At 37.1% G+C, this 15695-nt stretch overlaps 1 protein-coding gene across 2 annotated transcripts; it reads right to left on the minus strand.

The window, feature by feature from the left end:
• Nucleotides 1-881: 881 nt before the first annotated feature.
• LOC136676655 (endoplasmic reticulum aminopeptidase 2-like) lies at nucleotides 882-10644 on the minus strand. 2 transcript variants are annotated; one of them, XM_066653797.1, is made up of 19 exons: nucleotides 10534-10644; nucleotides 7927-8538; nucleotides 7693-7831; nucleotides 6951-7085; nucleotides 6653-6773; nucleotides 6393-6547; nucleotides 5513-5626; nucleotides 5276-5407; nucleotides 4906-5037; nucleotides 4755-4823; nucleotides 4477-4652; nucleotides 4228-4307; nucleotides 3956-4139; nucleotides 3539-3695; nucleotides 2928-3112; nucleotides 2093-2254; nucleotides 1616-1756; nucleotides 1429-1510; nucleotides 882-1341 (listed from the first exon to the last, which is right to left on the minus strand). In XM_066653797.1, exons 2-19 carry the CDS (start codon nucleotides 8436-8438, stop codon nucleotides 1195-1197), a joined length of 2823 nt encoding a protein of 940 aa, XP_066509894.1. In that variant the 5' UTR covers nucleotides 8439-8538; nucleotides 10534-10644; the 3' UTR covers nucleotides 882-1194. The 2 variants fall into 2 exon arrangements, with proteins under 2 accessions (XP_066509894.1, XP_066509895.1); XM_066653798.1 differs by having other exon boundaries at nucleotides 8493-8538; nucleotides 10534-10592.
• Nucleotides 10645-15695: the final 5051 nt, after the last annotated feature.

Raw genomic sequence — 15695 nt, forward strand, 5'->3', positions numbered from 1 at the left:
CAAACAAACAAAAAAAAAAAAAAACATACCCATGGATCCATATTCCAACTGGCTTAAGAAGCAATCTGATTCCATAGAGCAGACCAGGGCCACTACAGCACTAAGTGAGCAGCAATAGCGTAGTGTCTCTGTTCAGCAATTTGAGCCATCACATGCTGACAATTTCTCTGGTAATGCTTCAGTTTAAATGACTCCATGCAATTGTTCCGTGTTCCGTGTAACAAATGCCTGATGTTTTCTCATATGATTGCAGTGTCCTGCCAAACCCTATAATATTACTGGACATTTCACTCAAACAGACGAGAATTGTTGCTCATATTTCAGAATGTAAATGAACATGCTTCCCTTCCATGTTTGTGTGTTCTCTCATGGTCCTAAAATGGTCTGTAAAGCATCACAATCATTTTGAAGCTGTAATGTTAAGCTAAAAATACTACCCAGTGTTTCTTTAAATGAAGAGAACATGTGAATACCTACAGTTCTGTGTAGAATTTAGAGATCACCCTTCCAGTAAATGCAAGGTGCACCCTGACCTGCACTAACAAAAAATTGGACCTATGATGAGTTGTAAAAATAACTTGATTGTTCTCATGTACACCCAAGGATATATTGCTGGATGTAAAATATCAGAACGTTATTTCTTTATCAATATTCAAATAGCTAAAAGTCAAAATGTAGGGCTGGTCAATATGGCCAAAATTTATAGAACAATATATTTCTTAATTTTGGTCGATAAGGTATAATTCTGATATCGATATGAACAATATAAAATCCACTGAAAAACCTCCAAGAATAAACTCAATACATGTGCATATATTTTGAATTGCATTTATTTAAAAATTTCTATTTCAATTTATGAAAGAAAAATAATTAAAGTATATCTGCATCAAAACATATCACAATTCATTTTTAGAAAACCTAATATAAATGTCACAAACTCAACACCACATAGTTTACTTATTTCAGCACACTTTCATTTACCCTGGGACACATAACCAGGCAAACCATGCTTAATGTATTAATATGTTCATCTTGCAAGCATCACTGACATATGAAAAGACAGACCCTGATTAACCGTATAATTCTCTTGTAAAACTGAACAGTGTACGTTGTCATACATTCATCTTTACTATCTGAACTCAGTGGAAATGTGTTTACATTGGCTGTTTTATACTTGTATGAAGTTCACTTAGTTTAGTTCAGTTTCTGTTGAAGCCAGGTCCTTAGAGTTTTAAAGTTCCTCTCCAACCACAAAATATTCTTCTCTACGTTTTCCACAGCCACCTGAGTGACACGCAGCTGAGAGGAGTGGTCCCTGATAGAATTGAAAAAATCCTTGATCTGGAGAAAAAAAATGCAGTTTTTAATTTTCCATAAGCAACTCTTTAACTGCGTGTTGTTAACCGTGTCAGAATGAGTAAGACTTACATTAGTAAGCTCCTCTTTAGATGAGAACTGGCTTGTGGTACCAATGATGATACTTCTGATGCTGAATGATCCGAGCTGGAACCTTAAATAAGAAAGATCATTGGTTTTTACCTGAACAAGCCCCCAGCCCTAGAACATTTCCATATTACAACAAATTATGATTTAAATCAATTACCACTACACTTACTTTTCCACCAGCTTGTTCCAGTTCTTCTTCAAAAAATTCCAAGCTAGGAAATGTCCAGCTGGATTTCTGGCCACAGTGTAAATTAGTGTAGATAAATCCTGTGATCTTATCACTGACCCCTCCATTCCAAGCTCCAAAAGTCTAAAATGAAATGCATTGATTTAATAATGTAAAGCATGATCATAACCAAACAGCCTTCTCTATTCACTAGAAATTCGTGAATAGTCAAACTACACTTAATACACCTTTTTATTTTAATGCATTTTAAGTGCAATTCTTTGCAGTTTTGGTAATAATAAGGGTGTTTTCAAAAATCTATTATATTTACTGCATAATCAGAACCCATATTTGTGTAGTCAATAATTTAAAATATTTATAATTAACTTGGTGCTTTCAAACAATTTTATAAATTTTAATGAAATTAAAAAAACATTTAATGACATGAAAAATTGTACTCCCTAGTAAACAATTCCATACCTTTGTAGCTTATTGGAATCCTTGGTGCTTGTTAAAGCTGAGAGAATTTTGCATTTCTCTGCCTCAGATATGGAAACTCTATACTTCTCTAACAGGTAGTGCCAGCCGCTGTCATCTTGGGCACCAACCATGAAGATGGTCTCAGTAATATCACTAGGTAAGCTGAAGATTCCAGTACAAAGTATGTTAATACACTTTCTTACAATTACATGGAAACTGAGTGCAAGGCTAGAGATGTACTTGCTGTTATCTACGTCTTTGTGTATGCACGATGCCTTCTTTGCTTATCCTGCGTGCTTTTGGTAAATTTGTTGTGTACTTCCCCAGAAATTAATGCTGTGCATATGCAAGGTGGATTATACACAAAAACTGTAGGGGCAGTGCCGGCACTCAGGGCAATAAATATGGTGGAAAACCTTAAAGCAAAGCTGCGTGACAGAGTTCTCAATTATGTGCATCTGTATGAAGTGTCCTGATTTCAGCTGGCAAGAAATCAGTATTCATTTAAATCCAGAAGTCTATTATGATATTCTCTATGCAAGCCTCCAGTAACACATGTAGGCTTGTATGTGTACAGTTACATTCCCAACACAGCTGGTTGTCTACACGAACACATATGCAAATCAGCAAGTATACCTATAGCTTAAGGGTTACTGTCACCAGAGTTTGAAAACTATGCAATATTAAACCAATCATGAAAACAATTGTGTGATTTGGAAAAATTTAATGCCGTGAAAATTTATTCATCATTTCCATATTAAAAATGTGACAATTGTGACTCTGTGTGTGTGTGTGTGTGTGCAAATATCATGTACATGTTTTAATCAATTAATACCTGATTGTGCCATTAGATTTCACCCAGCTTTGGAAGAAATGTTTTGCCTTTTCCACACAGGGAGCATAACCAAAATCACATGCCAGGGACAGAAGTTCAGAGCGCAACCTCCTGTCTGAGACTGTGCCCTCATTGCTCCATGTCTGCTTGTCGATCACTTCTCTGAAATACTGCAGGATGTATGTCTGCAAATAAAAGCACACACACAAGGTGTCACTATCCACCCACACACCCAGGCAGAATTATAACAATCCAGTAGGTAAGAGGCCATACGTATACACAAGTGATTATAGCCTGGAGTATGTGGAAGATCTCCAGTTGCTCTGTAATTTTGTGAAATGAAAGCCTCTTTGATTGAAATCCAGTCTAATGAGAGATAGTAAATCGTATTTGCTCCAATATCCTGGGAATGTCTTGCTGGCATATCACATTAGTGTTGTATGAGCTGTGGTGCTCTAAAGCCACTTGTACTAATTATTGAACTATGGCAGGTCTACTGAGCAGACTAAGCTTAGCCAAGAAACATTCTAGTCTGCTGTACTCTAATTTAATTGTGTAGGTGCTATACAAGAATGTTAACAAGGATCAGTATGATACAACACATGAAATACCTTGAGGTTTTGAGTGACATCAGCTATGTTTCTCTTTTCTATCATCTTGTAAAATGATTCTAAATATCCAAGACCTTGCAAAAGGGGAACATTGTGGGTTTCCGACTTTAAGTAAGTGATCAGATCCAAGGCTCGGTCCAGTGTCAATCGCCCTGCCCTAGAGAGATCAAATAAAAAGAACAAATACCACATCTTGTAATACTTAGACTCACACAAAAGCACAATAGCACATCTAATAAATCAGTAGACGTCTTATTGCTGACAGAATTTTAGGTGTAAGGAAGCAAGTTATAAACTTTCTTGTTGTATTAATTGTTCAAAGTTAAGTGAAAATTTCAAAAAGCAAACTTGTCTTGGCTAATAGATTATATCATACCATTTTAATAATATTTAATGTTTATTGTATTTTTATCTTACGTGACTAGCTGAAAGGCATTGTGTATAAGGTTGGCTCTGTCCTTGAAGCTCACAGCAGTGTGGTTTACTCTCAGTAGCTCAATCAGAGCATTCCATCCCTTATCGTCATAATGAATCATATAGTAGCCATTCATGTCTGTGTTAAACTTCACCCATTTCACATCTTCATCCAGCTGTAGAACATCTGAGAAGTGGTTGCATGTGAGTCAGTCAACAGCCTAGCTTAATTTTTGTTTAATTTTGATTTAATGGCATCTCATCTATTTCCATACCTGACTTTGTCTGTAGTATATGTCTGATTTCATTACTGGAGTGGCTTGTTTTGTAGGTCAAAGGAATGTGCCAGAGATAGCTATTGAGAAAAAATATGTTAAGCTAAATTATAATTATGACTTAAAGATTTTCTTACAGATAAATGCTACTAATAATAACAACAACAATAAATGCTGCATTAAGACATCATTGAATTCAGAAAGACATGCAGAAAAGACAGAAATAATATGAGGTATTTAGGTTATTACCCAGCTTGCATGGACTGCCACAGTGGGTCACTGGGCTGAACCGTCTTTAGGAAACGCTCTTGCTCAATATAAAGTTTGGTTCCCTGGCGCTTCACTGTGACCAGAGGAATGCCTTTCTGTAGAGTCCATGTATACATCATCTTCTTCAGATCTATATGTTCACCAGCAAACCGATACTGCAGAAAATGCCATTCATAAAGTTGTAACTCTTTATCTTTTTTTTTGATTATGACACAGGATATGTTTGGTGGTGTATGTAAGGGTGGACTGAAACGTACAGCATTTTTGGTGGCTTGTTTGTCATTATAGCAGTATTCTCCTGACATGAACTCCTCTTCAGAGCACGTCTGTAGAACAGAAAAACATTACCTTCACATTTGAAATTAGAATACATTTACCTATTTAATTCAATCAGATTAGAGTAATCACATTGACCAGGCTGTTCCATAGATCCTCGTTTTTGGCATTCCTGTATCTGAACTTCTTCAGGTACCTAACGATGCCACTTTGGAATACATCATCTGTCAGGAAGTGCCTCAGCATGTGCAGAATACATGCTCCCTAAGTCATTTGACAGTAGACAAATAAACAAAATGAACAACTTTAACACAAAAGGCCTGTATGTGGGCCCACACTTCAGTTAACGACACTCAAATAACTACTCAATGCATTGTTTATCAGATTCAGTACAGTTAATAAATAAACCTTCTGTTTAGAAACTGAAAATTACTATGATTTAAGAATTTGGGCACTTTCTTACAATTGCTATATTATATATAAAGACGAGGATAGTTCTCACCTTGTCATAAGATACAGTGTCAAACATTTCCTTTATCTGAGTTGGGTTTTCTGCAGAGCAGGAGATTGCCCTGGAGGAGTTGAGCGAGTCCCTTCCTATAGCTGCAAAGCAGGTGTCCAACAAGTAATCCTCCTGAAATTCAGGAAGCAAAGATAGATGTTTATAATTATCTTACAAGACATTCAAATTTCAAACAGGTTAAAAAAGATTTGGAATGACAACGTATAAAAAAGTTACCACTTTTAACTCTGGGTAAGTAGCTTCAACAGACACAAATTCCATATATCGTGCAAAGCCTTCATTAAGCCAAATATCACTCCACCACTCCATAGTTACTAGGTTTCCAAACCACTGTAAAAAGAAACAGATACTACATTCATTTTATGAAGGACTCAGGAGCATGCTAAATCAATTTACATTAGCAGACCTGTACAACAAATATAGAATAAAGAGCACTGCAGTTGTGATCTAATTTTGGCTACGTGACTTTTATTTCATCCTGGCTTTGAGTCAAGTATTCAAATAGTGCTTTTATCTGCCAGGGGAAAAGAAGCGCTAATAAACACAAATAAATCACATGCACTTGTGAACCAATGCTTAAATTGTCATCACCAGTGTTAACATGTACATTCAGTGTCACGGCCCACTTTAGTCTCTGGTCACAAATCTGCTCCCTGACGCCATCTACACTGTCCACAAACATCTGAGTATTTACTATTTGTGAGTAGATTTTGCTTTATGCCAAACTATTGTTGAAAGAATGCCTGCCAATTTATTAAAACACTGAAAAAGCTAGACATCCCCAAACACCTGACAATCATCCTACATTTTCATGTATAGATTCACAGCATTTCCAGAAAAACTGTTAATAAGAACATTAATAAAATTAATAATAATAATAATAAAAAGAAGAAGAAGAAGTTTTATTTATATAGTGCTTTTCAAGATACTCAAAATCATTTTACATAAATATAAAACAATCAGGGAAACCAAAGTACTTAAGAAAATTAAAGGCTATAAGACGCAGAATATGAGAAGATAAACAAAATACATGGGATGGGATACACTAGGTGGTCTAATAAGGAGTTTGGCCCATCAGACCATGTGCTATACTAACTTGATGAGCCAGCTCATGTCCAATCACCATGGTAACCCATAGTTTGTCTAAAGTGGATGAGACATCAGGGTCATAGAGCAGTGACGTCTCTCTGTAGGTGTTCAGACCCCAGTTCTCCATAGCTCCAGACTGGAAATCTGGAATGGCAATCAAATCTAAACAAAAAAATATAAAAGAAATATGCAATCAGTGACAATAATTAAAAGAGTATAATTATAAGAATATTTTGAAAAATGAACAGATAACCTGTAAACATTTACCTAATTTTGGCAAAGGATAATAGATATTGAAGTATGTCTCATAAAATTCCAAATGTTTTACAGCAGCTTCAAGAGCATAGTGGGTTTGGTGCCACTTGTGTGGAACAGCATATATTGAAACCTGACAAAGAACAATTCTTCACTATTAGAGCGTCACAGAGATAAGGGACAATCAAGGAAACAGATTTAATAATAAACATGAACTACAGACACTATAATTTGAGTATACACATAAAATACAAAACAAAATCAATATTTCAAATAAAATAAGTGTTCATCCAACTACAGACCAACTTACATCAATTCCTGTCACCGTTCTCCTGCTGACAGACTTGAAATCACAGATGATAAATACCACAAGATATGTGCTCATCTGCACACTTGCCTCAAACCGATCCTCAAAAAGGCTGTTGCCTAATTCCACAGTGTGCTCCTAAATGTGAGAAAGTGTTTTTAATTAACAACCTTTAATGGCAAGGTATTACAATCTCCAGCCATAGGACGAATGAACTGCTCCAGTGTATCTAATAAAAGTGCACTAAAGTGGCAAACTTGGATAATGCAATTAGCTGTATTGTACCACTCTGAAATTGAATACCTTTGTGGTACAAGCCAGTATTATTCTGTTAGTTGGCAAAATGTGTTTCTATTTTAATATTTAAGTCCACTTTCAAGTGACATCACCAAAAGTGTTTTTTCCTAGTTTTTAACAAGAAATATCTGCTACAGAAGCAAGTGTCGAGTATTTAGAGGTAACATTACATTTTTCAGTTTGGCTAAAACCTCCAATTAAGTGCGTATAATACCTTTTTTAATGTTATATTTAAGCAGCTGCCCTTTTCTGTGTTATAATTTCGAGGCAAACTGACCAACAGAACAAGTTACACTAAGTTAGAAATGTTGATTAAATCTCATAAAAACATTAGAAAGTTTTGATAAGACAGAAATTATATATGTTATTCATCATTTGAATTAAGGCCAGTAATGAGATAGCAGCTTTTGTTGGGAAAGTGATGATAAGTGAACAACTAAAAACTTACTTTTGGCATATTGGACAAAGCGATGTGTGATGGTCCCCTTCTGATGCGGATAGAGAAGTTGGCTTTAAAGATGGGCTCATCAAAACATGGAAAGGCCATTCGTGCAGAGGTAGGTTCAAAGTGTGTTGATGCCAAGAGTCTGGGGTTAATTGAGAAAACATAAAAAATGTGCATATTATTATAAACTTTTAAACATGGCCAAAAATACCATTTTCCATAAGAACTTATACAAACCTTGTTTCTCCTTCTTTTGTTTGATATGAACTTTTATAAAAACCAAAGAATCCATCACTAAGTGCTGCATTAAATTCCAAGTACAGAAAGTACTTTTCTCCAGAGGTCAGAATCTTAGGCGAGAAGATGGCTATCTGCTCATGAGGAGGATACTCCAGAACAGGGAGTGCTTTTTCAAACAGGTGTGCCTCACTCTCGTCCAGAACATTCGCTGAAGTGATCTCAAGGTTTTTGCTGTGCAGAACCACCCAGTTGGTGTTGTTTACCACATCTATCTCAATCTTGACGGAGCCGGTGAACCTCAGGGTGGTGAGATTGGGATGGATTAACAGATGATAATGAATGGGAATAATGTAATTTGGAAGACGCAGCTTGCTCCAAGGAAAAGGAAGGCCATTGGTTGCCACATGAACTGTTTCTGAACTGTTGTCACTTTCCGGAGGTGCACATAAACAGGGCAAGGTGAGTGAGATTAAGGTCAAAACCAATAAGAGAACACTGGAGGATGACATGATTTTGAATATGACAGATTTGTTTGGTGAATGACTGTGGAATTTGCACTTAACTGCTCCTTTCACATTCTTTGCTTGATGTCTTGGCAGTCAGTCCAGCCTGAAGAAAGAGGCAAAAAAGATTGCATGAATCTTTATTAAGGTTTCAAATAGGACATTATGATTTGTATATGAAAACTAAATTGTTCATTCATTCATCTTAAGCCAGAGATCTGCTTGATCTCGGGGTCTGGTGGGAATGGAGCCATGAAACGAGACACAAAGCAGGAACCAGTCCTGGACGGGGTACCAGTTCGTCACAAGACACAACACACACTGCCAGTCACTCACACATTCACACCTAAGGATACTTTGCACAGCTTGACCATCTACCAATGTTTGATTTTGGACTGTTGGAAGAAACCAGAGGAGCACCGGGAGGAAACCCACACAGACATTGACTGGAGGCAGGGACTGAGACAGTGAGCTCGTGTATAACTGAACTTATAAGATAAGAGTCTGTTTTTCAAAAGACAGCAGTTTAAAGACTTACATATGGCCTAGAGTTTCAAAAACTGAAAGATCACTGCAGCTCGCTAATGCTTCCATGAAGCCTACTAGAAAAGAAGAATTTAATTGAAGCCACATCCCTTTATGGACTGTGTACATTTGCATATTGAAATTCAACAATGTTTACATTATATTAATTCACAAATAAACATAAAAAAAACAGTTCTTTAAATACTACTTGGAGGCTAAGCACCACTTAATGAACCTCCATGAATATTTCACATTATTTTGGTTACGGACATATATAAGTATGAATTAAAATGAAAATAGGATACTTAATTTGCTTTAAAACTGACAATTTTATTAAACTGACGGAAAAACCCGAGCTCGCCACGGAAATTCTTGAACGCAACCGTGACGTCACTGGTGGACAACAGCTGAACAACGCCGCGGTAAAACACTGTTATGACAGTATCTAGCTAGCTAAATAACCAACATTATTCATGACAATAGCCTAGCAATAAGCTAAACTCAAATTTAGAGGTACCGCTATTCTTGTAAATGTGATCGAAGTCGAACTCGAATTCATCCGACACTATAAACCTCCGTAATGCAGCTACGTAGCCGAGTATAATCTGAGCCACCGAGTTTAGCGAGTCAAGCTAACGTTAACTAACACCAGCTAAATCAGGCGAAGTGTGTGTCCTTACCCTGTTTACCTCCATGTTACAGAGGCTCTTGAACACCTTTCGTTGGTTCCTTACATGCCCATATTGTTGGAAAAGCGCCAGTGAAATGAGCTACAGATAACAGAGTGAGCGGATGGTCCTTTCCAAAGTGCCCGTTTAAAGTTGACAAATTTAGTCCATTTTCTGGATATTTTGGGATCTTTGGGCCATTTGTGCACAGATGTCCCACTGTACATTGAATGATTGCAGCCGAAAACAACAAACCTTTTCGTCATTTTGTATTAAATTAAAAGCGACTTCTAGAGTTGTTGTCCACCATCTACGTCACAGGCGAGACGCCTATTAGAGTTTCCGAACACCGTTGGGGGGGGGGGGGTCTTTTAAACATTATTCCTTGAATTAGTCAGAAATAACATGTTTTCTGACTATCAATAAACACAAGTTAGGAACTCAAATTCCACTGTATTTATTTGTTTGACACTTTCATAGAGCTGGTGCTTAGCCCTTGAAGTGTAACCTAATTGTTAGGAGTCTTTCTCTTGCCCAACAATCAGAATACATTTAGGTCCTCCTCTTTCCTCGTTTGATCCCTGTCCCTGCAGAGAAGAGCAATGCAGTTACAGTAATGTGACAAAATTGTCAAGATAACTGTACAACAAACAAAGAGGCAAGTCACCCCCGGCAGCAGGCCACAGAGGAACCACCGCCATGACTGTGTAATATGAGCCACGTTCAGACAGTGACAGAGTCGTAGATAAAGTGAGGACAGTGTCCCCTACGCGACAGCTTCATATCTGTAGCTAACGTAGGAGCAGTATATAAGACCACGCAAAGCTGCACGCACAGAGAAACGACTGTAAATGGCGAAAGCAGGCAGTTAAGCTCTGCTCCGGAGAGAAAGCGAGAGTTTATTTTACCTGAGTCTGAGCTTCATCACCGAGGTGCGAGCACTCTGGCTTTCATTTTCTCTTTCACACACTGGTCCCGCGACTCCCTCGCGCGCCGCCTTCAACCGTTTGTGCTGCTCGAATCCGGACCTTTTGGTGTCGACTCTGATTCTGACTCAAACGGAATGTGTCGATTCTAAGAATCTAGTCAATACAACACTGAATCACATACATCACACCAATACTGCATTATAAACCACACGTTATAAAAGTCATATTTCTTCACAAATATTGACTTTCTTTACTCAAAAACCATATTTACCTCATGTTAAGACACAGATGTTGACGTTCTCCATCAGTAAAAATTTAATTGACCAGCTTCATCAGATAAGAGTTTGCCTTTGTACTTTACCTGATCTTTTATGACCTTTTAAATGCCCTATAATTAATTTACAAAATTGTAACCTCTTCTAAATTATTCAAAACTCAGACAGCGAGAATATATCGGTCCACTGAGTCCGGAACCTACCCGGAATCACTGTGCGGAAGGCGGGAAAGATTTGGTTCTTTTCTGATTTGACTCGCAGATACAGTTTGGAAAACGGTCCACGAGTTTAGCCGTTTGATGCCTTTAGAGAATCAGCAGGGCCGAGTCATGTTTAGCTTTTACATACAGGCTACCTGTTGCTCTGCTTGTCATTTCACCAGTCACATGTTGCTGAACCGAGAGAATTGTGACTGAGGAAGACATATCTTCCTACAAGCAGAGGACAATAGGTAAATAGTTAAACGGTTAAAATGTGTAAATTTACTCTTAAATCTTCAAACGTGAAATGCTCACATTTAGGCTAAATATTTCACAACTTGATATTAAACAAAAGTATTTGTTTTCTAAGTTTTTAAGGGTCATTATTGAAAATATTTCATCATATCCATCAACTTAGAAATTTTACAGAATGATATATCAAAGGTTATTTCACTTTTACCAAAAATTTGCCTTTTTAAAGTTTATGCATTAAGGGAGGAAAAGTGGCCTTTGACATTGCAGACATTGTTTTTTGTGTTTTGTGGCGATCCAGTGACCTCAAATGTTACTGTGTTTTACTGCTGCTATGTTGTGGTGCATTGTAAAGTGCTGGCCTAGGAGTTTTTTATGGGCTTTTGTCAAAGTTGTTGTGTATTGGCAGTTCAGTGAAAAGCATTTAGCTTAGGAGAGCTGTTATGTTCCTCATCTTCTTCAGTGCCTTCGCTACAATACTGTATTTATGTTATGTATCCAGATTGTATTCTCCTTAAAGCTTCACAAGATTAGCCTTCTATTAATATTATATATTGTGATTATTTCAACAATACAGTCCTTTCCAAACACAAAATTAGGCTACATGTGAAATGTACACACACAAATACCCAGATGTACAAAAGCCGTTAGGGTTTGTATCATTCTCTGACCACAAACCATCACAAAGCAGGTGTGATCCTAGAAAACCCAGACCTAGCATCAAATAGGAAGGCAGTTATTCACTGCTCTGTCATTTGAGTGTGCAGTTTTTATAGCTTATATACATATTGCTCATTGCAGGGATACTGTGATATGAAACTATTCCTGTTTTTTTCTTACATTTGTTCAAATTACAAACAATGCATCAGGACATGAATATGAGTATGGGAGAGCCTTAACTCCCCTCAGGACCCAGTGCCAAGCTGAGGTTGGTATTTGGGTTGTGGAGTTGTGGAATGGACTGAGATCGTGCGTGTGTCTAGTGAGAGGCCTAAGAGGAAAGAACAACAGTCCAGTGGAAAGATTCCTGGCGGGTGTGAAGTCACGTGAGTGTAAAGTGATAATCTCCGGCACTGAGCTGATGGCAGAGCAGTGAACAGCACGGTCAGCATCATGCTCTTCAGCTTCATCATCCTCATCCTCACCATCACTAGTAAGTAACAACAGTGCAGAGAAAAAAAGTATAATTAATCTGCAGTAATTTAGTATAAACTACTGGTAAACGACTACATCATTTGAACTGCAGCTGTCCTAATATCATGTGAGAATTTCGTAATGAATGGACCAATAGAAATACTTCAGAAATAATTGGAATAATTTTTTTACATTGATGTCCATAGAAAGTTAAGAAGGTTTATTCCTTCTCCTGTTTTTAATACATGTTTTTAATTGTACAATGCCAATATCCAAAGTATAAATACTGTAATATATATATTCAGTTACCAAAAGTTTAGAAAGTATTTTATTTGTTTAAAATTATTTATAACTACTTGATTGTTTTTTACATTTATTTTTAATGTTTTATGTGCCTCCCACCTGTGTGGATGGTTGTCATAAATCCAATATAATATCATTACAAATATACATAATACTGTAAATTAATCCGGTGTATTTGGAATATTTACATTTATAGTTTGTCTAATTTTATATTTAACAAATTTTATATTGTTTTTATATTAACATATTTCTAAAATTTCCTTTTTTATGTCCATCTGTCAGTGCACAGCATAGAAGCTGCCCCTTTTGCTATAGGTTCCCCATTTTTTCACATCCCATTGGACCCTGGAGGCTTGACTATTCTGGTGTGTGTAGTTAATGATGTCCTTAACGGAGATGGAGGACTATATTGGCTTTCTGGTGGCACGAGCAGATTCAAGCCTGTGGTCTATAACATCCTGGGAGAAGAGAACAACTCTGAGAATGCAGTGTCTGTCCACTCCTCAATTTCCACTGAATGGAAGACTTACACCTGCTTTGTGAGTCACAGAAGCACCATTCGTTTCATTAATAGAAGGTACCATGGATTTCAACAGGAGAGAACAGGTGAATCATCAGCTAAACCATTCTGACCGTGCCACAGCACCACTTCATTTTTTCTGTGCTGTTCAATGAGTGAGTAATTATGACTTGAGATATCAGTTACATTTACTCACATGTACTTAAGTAAAATGCAGATGGATTTGTACCAATTTGAGTATTTTCAGTATTTAGTATATTTCTTAGTTTGGAATGCCAGTGTTTTAATTTAGAAAAAACATCCAAAAAGACGTATATAGTTCTACTGTATTCCACTACAGTACTATAAGTTACTTTCTGAGAGTCTGTTATTTGCCCCAAATAACTGTTCAGTGATTATATTATACAAAGTTAAAATGCACCCAGTACAACTTCAGGTGACCGTCTGTGTAAGTAAAAATTCATTTTTTATTTTAATGCATCTGTCTTTGTGCTTTTTTAGATTTACATGATGAGGACATGGATGATGCATGTTTAGAGGATCAACATGATTTCACTAAAGGTCAGTCTTACAGGGTGTCTTCATATATGCAGTATGTCATTCCAACCATGCAGGAGCACACATAATCCACTGTTTAAAGAATGAAAATTATGGATAAAACTAGTAGAATCAGGGATATCTCGCTGGCTTGGAATGAAAACCTCACCAGTCTTTTATGGAAGCATTAATTTCTTCAGACACCTGGCTCCTATCACCACAACTGTGAAAACTCTGGCTCAGTAAGTTTATCAAGAATGAAGCGTTTTACTTTAAACCATTCTGAATGACTTCTGGGCGGCACGGTGGCGCAGCAGGTGGTGTCGCAGTCACACAGCTCCAGGGACCTGGAGGTTGTGGATTTGATTCCCGCTCCGGGTGACTGTCTGTGAGGAGTTTGGTGTGTTTTCCCTGTGTCCGCGTGGGTTTCCTCCGGGTGCTCCGGTTTCCTCCCATGGTCCAAAAACACACGTTGGTAGGTGGATTGGCGACTCAAAAGTGTCTGTAGGTGTGAGTGTGTGAGTGAATGTGTGTGTGTGTCTGTGTTGCCCTGTGAAGGACTGGCGTCCCCTCCAGGGTGTATTCCTGCCTTGCGCCCAATGACTCCAAGTAGGCTCTGGACCCACCGCAACCCTGAACTGAATAAGCGGTTACAGATAATGAATGAATTAATTAATTAATTAATGACTTCTTTAAATCTTAATGCCATTTTATCTACTTCACATATCCACAACAGTAATGCTGATAATATTAAATGGGCCTAAAAACACATTTCGGTCCAGGGTTTTAAAGTGATAATATGGAAGGACAACAAACACTTATTGAGGGGGTAGGTGTTTGTTTGTCGGCATCACAAATTATTTTCCAGTACACAGTGTTTACAAGTTTTGTTTGTTTGTTTCTGTGTTTCATCCTCCAGACATCCAACTGCAAACTAATCTGCTAATCATTCAGACTCTGAGAATTCTCCTTCTGAAGGTCACTGTTTTCAACATATTGGTGACAACACAAGCCGTCATAAAATGGTACGTTCTGTAGTATATTGTTTATGTTGTATATTTTGTAATTGTACAGTGTAATTTTGTCCTATTCCAGTAGTTATCTGTCACAATCATACAATTTTAGTTGAGTATTAATTGATATTTAATTATAATGATTGACAATTTATTCATATTTCTTTATTTATTGCAAACAGCTACAAAAGTACAAGCCTAAATAAATCAGTTTTATGAACTTCTTCCATAGAGGTAATACCTAATAGGTTGAAGTAGACACAGCCTGAGCTTAAGCAAACAAACATTACTCAGTGATGCCCTCTATAGGTAAATATTGATCATATTTATTTATATTTATCTACCGTGGCATAACAGATATAAACACATACAATACCAGTCAAAGTTTGGACACATCTCCTCATTAGTCATTGGTAGAATAGGGCTGTTCACTGTATAGAACTGTGTATCCACCCTACCTTCGCAGAATTCAAGTTATGGGCTAAAACACATTAAGAAGGCGAGAAGTTCTACAAATTAACTCTTGATGAGGCCACTACTGTAAACCATTCCAGGTGATGACCTCATTAAGCCGACTGAGAGAACGCAGAGTGTGTGCAAAGCTGTCATCAAAGCAAAAGGTGGCTACTTTGAAGAATCTAAAGTATAAAACATACTGTGGTTTGTTTAACACTTTTTTGGTTACGACATAATTTTATATTAATTTACAATGTAAACAACAATTAAAAACAAAAGAAAAACATTGAATGAAAAGATGTCTAAACTTTTGACTGGTACTGTACTGTACAATAAAACAAAAGAAACCCTCCCTGATTGGTTACTTAACAGTATACTTAACATTTTATTTGTGGTGAGATAAAGATATGATGATGAAAGGTAGAAACTGGAAACTAATGGTAGTTAACTT

This window comes from Hoplias malabaricus, chromosome X2 (assembly GCF_029633855.1).
Source record: "Hoplias malabaricus isolate fHopMal1 chromosome X2, fHopMal1.hap1, whole genome shotgun sequence".
Lineage (NCBI taxonomy): Eukaryota > Metazoa > Chordata > Actinopteri > Characiformes > Erythrinidae > Hoplias > Hoplias malabaricus.

Bases quoted from the DNA above. Each gene is read 5' to 3' on its own strand.
- LOC136676655 (XM_066653797.1), bottom strand. From the start codon at position 8,438: ATGTCATCCTCCAGTGTTCTCTTATTGGTTTTGACCTTAATCTCACTC. The intron at 7,086-7,692 runs GTAAGTTTTTAG...TCTCACATTTAG, and splicing joins CTTTGTCCAATATGCCAAAA to GAGCACACTGTGGAATTAGG. The intron at 3,113-3,538 runs GTATTTCATGTG...TTTTATTTGCAG, and splicing joins ATGTCACTCAAAACCTCAAG to ACATACATCCTGCAGTATTT.